Consider the following 5175-nt stretch of genomic DNA (forward strand, 5'->3'; position numbering starts at 1 on the left):
ATTTTAAGCTAAATGTTCTGATCTGTTGCGTCACCCTCATTGCATAAAACAGTTTTTTTTATGCTAGTGGTTGTATTAAAACTAAATAACGTCAAAGTGCTGAGATCACTTGGCTTAGAGCTCAGAGAGGGGTTGGCCCATACAATCACACTGACTGGCTGACTGGCTGGTTGACTGAGTGGCTGGTTGACTGGCTAGCTGGTTGACTGACTGACTGACAGGCTGAGTGGCTGGTTGACTGGCTGGCTGGTTGACTGAGTGGCTGGTTGACTGACTGACTGACTGACAGGCTGGCTGACTCTGGCTGACCTCTCCTATCCAGAGGCGTTGAGAATAAGGGCTGTCCAGCTTGTCTCCTATCTGACAGTGGTGAGAAGAGTCGGAAGAAGGGAGTAACGTTGGAACAAACCATGGTGGTTGGATTAGAGACATCTGTAAATGTTCCTCGCCAACAGGATCCTGACATGTTAAAAAAAGGTGGACTTTTGTATTGTTTATAGCATTGGTTATAAACTGCACAGAGCAGAGAGGAAATAGGAGAAAAGAGGCATTGTGGGTGTGGCTGAACGTTTATTGGGGACTCCTTCATCACAGGGGATGTGATCTGGACTATGACTGAAGAAGTGGGATGGGTTTAAGGATGTATTTTATTTTTTGTATTATATTTGTTTTTTCCCCTTTCCCGCAATGGATTTTTTTTTCCCTCTGTTCATTACCCATACAGTAGGTGGCGGAATGCACCTTTAACGTTTGTTTGCGGACCGGCATAACACCACAGAAGAAGAAGAAGAAGGTACGTCCTAGGGATACCGAGTAGCACTAACCTGAATGTCAAGCTGCTCTTTTCTGTCATATCAACGTGATTATTTTCGGGTTGTATGTTCTCTTCATTGTAACTATTATATGTTTTTACGTATTCGTACATGAATTGCACATCGTGTGGAGACGTCTTTTTCAGTTCAATATAAACGTAGAGGCTGGCAAGATATTTCAACGCTAACGCATTGCAAAGCTAGTGAAGCTAACTAGCCGATTTGGACAGGACGTTACACCATGGAGCCCGAAGCACAAATACGAAACGTAAGTTCATCTCAATGTGACCATGTTTTTTCATCAACGGACATGTTATAGATGTAGCCATGTGATGACTCCCAAGACGAGGCTTTTTTGTGTGTGTTGATCACTATGTTTGGTTGTTTTTAGCTACGGGACTTTCTGATGGTCTACAACCGTATGACAGAGATCTGTTTCCAGAGATGCACCAGTAACTTCAACTACAGAAGTCTCACCATGGACGAGGTGAGGCCTGGCTCGTTACATGGCTGTGGGTGAGAGATGGGGCTCAGTAGATCAACTCCTCAGGGACCTGGCTCTGTCTTTACCCAGTGGTGTAGTGATGGTTGTTTTTAGGTGAGAGGGCAAAATCGTTTCCTCATTCAAAGTGTTTGTATTGACCGATGTAGCCTATTGAATGAATACACACACACACACAGACACACACACACACACACACACACACACACACACACACACACACACACACACACGGCATTCGGAAAGTATTCAGACCCCTTGACATTTTCCACATTTTGTTTACGTTACAGCCTTATTCTAAAATAGATTTTCTCTTTGCAATCTACACACAATACCCCATATGACAAAGGAAAAACAGGTTTAGAAATTTGTGCAAATGTATTAAAAATAAAAAACTGAAATATCACATTTAAATAAGTATTCAGACCTTTTATTCAGTACTTTATTGAAGCACCTTTTGACAGAGATTACAGCCTGGAGTCTGCTAGACGCTACAAGTTTGGTACACCTGTATTTGGGGAGTTTCTCCCAATCTTCTCTGCAGATCCTCTCAAGCTCTGCCAGGTTGGATGGGGAGTGTCGCGGAACAGCTATTTTCAGGTCTTTCCAGAGATGTTTGATTGGGTTCAAGTCTGGACATTCAGAGACTTGTCCCGAAGCCACTCCTGCGTTGTCTTGGCTGTGTTTAAGATCATTGTCCTGTTGGAAGGTGAACCTTCGCCCCCAGTCTGAGGTCCTGAGCGCTCTGGAGCAGATTTTCATCAAGGATCTCTCAGTACTTTGCTCTGCTCATCTTTCCCTTGATCCCGACTAGTCTCCCAGTCCCTGCTGCTGAAAAACATCCCCCACAGCATGATGCTGCCACCACCATGCTTCACCATAGGGATGCTGCCAGGTTTCCTCCAGACAAGACACTTGGCATTCAAGCCAAGGTTTCATCAGACCAGAGAATATTGTTTCTCAGGATCTGAGAGTCGTTTAGGTGCCTATTGGTAAACTCCATGTGCCTTTTACTGAGTGGCTTCCGTCTGGCCACTCTACCATAAAGGCCAGATTGGTTGAGTGCTGCAGAGATGGTTGTCCTTCTGGAAGGTTCTCCCAAAGAGGAACTCTGGAGCTCTGTCAGAGTGACTATCGGGTTCTTGGTCATCTCCCTGACCAAGCTCTCCTCCCACGATTGCTCAGTTTGGCTGGGCAACCAGCTCTAGGAAGAGTATTGGTGGTTCCAAACTTCTGCTATTTAAGAGTGATGGAGACCACTGTGTTCTTGAAGACCTTCAATGCTGCAGACAGTTTTTTGGTACCCGTCGCCAGATCTGTGCCTCGTCACAATTCTGTCTCGGAGCTCTACGGACAATTCCTTCGACCTCATGGCTTGGTTTTTGCTCTGACATGCACTGTCAACTGTGGGACCTTATATAGACAGGTGTGTGCCTTTCCAAATCATGTCCAATCAATTGAATTTACCACAGGTGGACTCCATTCAAGTTGTAGAAACATCTTAACAACAGGTATAGCTTTAATTTGGTGTATTGCATGTGTGATTTCATGAAAGTTAAATTTTTATAGTAATTTATTTGAATTTCTGCATTTTCACTGGATGTTGGCCAGGTGGGACGCTTACCGTCCCACATATCCCAGAGTTAAGGATGATCAATTAAAACAGGATGCACCGGAGCTCAATTTCATGTCTCAAAGGGTCTGAATCCTTATGTAAATAATAAATAAGGTGTTTCTGTTTTTATTTTTTAAAGCATTTGCAAACATTTCTAAAAACGTCTTTGCGTTGTCATTATGGGGTATTGTGATGGTATTGTGTGTAGATTTATGAGGAGAAAAAAAAATCCATTTTAGAATAAGGCTGTAACGTAACAAAATGTGGAAAAAGTGAAGGGGTCTGAATACTTTCCAAATGCACTCTATATATGGTATTGTTCGTTCCTTGGTTCACTACATGATAAGCACTGAAGTTGAAATGATTGATTGTATACCTCATTGACAAATATATATTAAGTATACAGTGGGGCAAAAAAGTATTTAGTCAGCCACCAATTGTGCAAGTTCTCCCACTTAAAAAGATGAGAGGCCTGTAATTTTTAACATAGGTACACTTCAACTATGACAGACAAAATGAGAAAAAAAATCCAGAAAATCACAGCCCCAAAGCATGATGTTTCCACCCCCATGCTTCACAGTTGGTATGGGAAGTCTTTGTCCTCAGGCCTGGAGGGAAGTTTTTGTCCTCAGGCCTGGAGGGAAGTCTTTGTCCTGTACTGTACTGACACAAATGACTGATGATTGGTTGAAAGAAATTGATAATAATAAGATAGTGGGAGCTGTACTGTTAGAATTCAGTGATACTCTAGGACTCGGTATTTAGAATGAGATGTGTTTAACACCCAGCCTGTGTTTATCCTCCCGTCCTCTAGGAGCGCTGTGCAGACAGCTGTGCCGGGAAGCTGATCCGCTCCAACCACCGTCTGATGGGAACCTATGTCAACCTGATGCCGGGGATGGTGCAGCGCCGCATGGCTGAGATGGAGAAGAAGAACGCTGAGCTGGTCACAGCAGAGGCTGAGGCTGCAGGTGCACTGGAGGGGACACCTGACTTGGCTGATCAAGGCCTACCTATAGCCTCAACCGGGGGTAAAGCCTCCGCTCCTGCCCCGGGGACAAGTGAGGCTATGACGGCTTCAGAGGTATCAGTGATGGCTGCCTCAGTCTTAAAGCCTGCTGTTTTAGATTTCTCTGCAGACCTGGGTCCAGCTGCCTCACCCTCCACCCCCTCTTCCACCTCCACAGAGGTTAAACTAGCAGCTGCTTCACCTTCCACCCCAGCCTCAGAACCACTGGTGTCTTCCTCCCTCTCCCAGGCTGTGAATGGAGTAGAGCTCACCAGGCTGACTTCAGGCCCAATTTTAGAGTTGTCCCCTGTTAGACATGATCAATCCACAGTCACTGCTGCTCCCAGTGCAACACCAAGTGGTCCCCACCTTAGTAGATAACCAGGCACCAGTAATGTTAGTTCCGCCCACATTTACATATGGTGCCTGTAGAGGCGACACCAGCGCCTACAATAGTGGCTCTTATGGTTACACAGAGATCAGCCCTAACCCTAACCCCAGACCCAACCCTAACCCCAGACCCAACCCTAACCCCAGACCCAGCCCTTACCCCAGGCCCAGCCCTTACCCCAGGCCCTAACCTCAGGCCCAGCCCTAACCCCAGCCCTAACCCCAGGCCCTAACCCCAGGCCCAGCCCTAACCCCGGCCCTAACCCCAGCCCTAACCCCAGCTAGCCCTTACCCCGGCCCTAACCCCAGCTAGCCCTTACCCCAGCCCTCACCCCAGGCCCTAACCCCAGGTCCAGGCCTTACCCCGGCCCTAACCCCAGCTAGCCCTTACCCCAGGCCTTACCCCGGCCCTAACCCCAGGCCCAGCCCTAACCCCAGGCCCTGCCCTAACCCCAGTTCCATAACTAGCTCCAGTACAGCTTCAGTCACAGTCCCAGCTCCTACCAGTGATGTCCCTCTCTCCCCAAACCATCCACCCTGACCACACAGGACTCAGCTGCCATCTTGAGTGTATGTGATCTATAGAATTGAACCAAGGATCCTGGAGAACTACTGGAGGTGCAGGGTTTCAATACAGCCCTGCCGAAACATTGTAATAATCAAGGTCTTCAGTCAGCTATTATTGTCTGAATCAAGGGTGTCACCTTACTGACCTACAGGGTAAGTGCTTGGTCATCAGCAATACAGAGTAGATATGTTGATGATGAGTTTACCTTGGTGTTACAACACTGTATAGGCACCATGATGGAAAAATACCTTTCTGTCAAATATTAAACCGTTCTGGAGA

At 46.5% G+C, this 5175-nt stretch overlaps 1 protein-coding gene across 2 annotated transcripts; it reads left to right on the top strand.

Annotated features, from left to right (window-relative positions):
• Positions 1-573: 573 nt before the first annotated feature.
• timm10b (translocase of inner mitochondrial membrane 10 homolog B (yeast)) lies at positions 574-5175 on the top strand. 2 transcript variants are annotated; one of them, XR_016484075.1, is made up of 4 exons: positions 765-1080; positions 1204-1299; positions 3744-4567; positions 4749-5175. XR_016484075.1 is itself a non-coding variant. In XM_021617309.3 (3 exons), exons 1-3 carry the CDS (start codon positions 1054-1056, stop codon positions 4317-4319), a joined length of 699 nt encoding a protein of 232 aa, XP_021472984.2. In that variant the 5' UTR covers positions 574-1053; the 3' UTR covers positions 4320-5175. The 2 variants fall into 2 exon arrangements, 1 of the variants encoding a protein (XP_021472984.2); XM_021617309.3 differs by having other exon boundaries at positions 574-1080; positions 3744-5175.

This window comes from Oncorhynchus mykiss, chromosome 10 (assembly GCF_057628025.1).
Source record: "Oncorhynchus mykiss isolate SJ-2025 chromosome 10, ASM5762802v1, whole genome shotgun sequence".
NCBI classification, from domain to species: Eukaryota; Metazoa; Chordata; class Actinopteri; order Salmoniformes; family Salmonidae; genus Oncorhynchus; species Oncorhynchus mykiss.

Bases quoted from the DNA above. Each gene is read 5' to 3' on its own strand.
- timm10b (XM_021617309.3), top strand. From the start codon at position 1,054: ATGGAGCCCGAAGCACAAATACGAAAC. The intron at 1,081-1,203 runs GTAAGTTCATCT...GGTTGTTTTTAG, and splicing joins CCGAAGCACAAATACGAAAC to CTACGGGACTTTCTGATGGT. The intron at 1,300-3,743 runs GTGAGGCCTGGC...CCCGTCCTCTAG, and splicing joins GAAGTCTCACCATGGACGAG to GAGCGCTGTGCAGACAGCTG.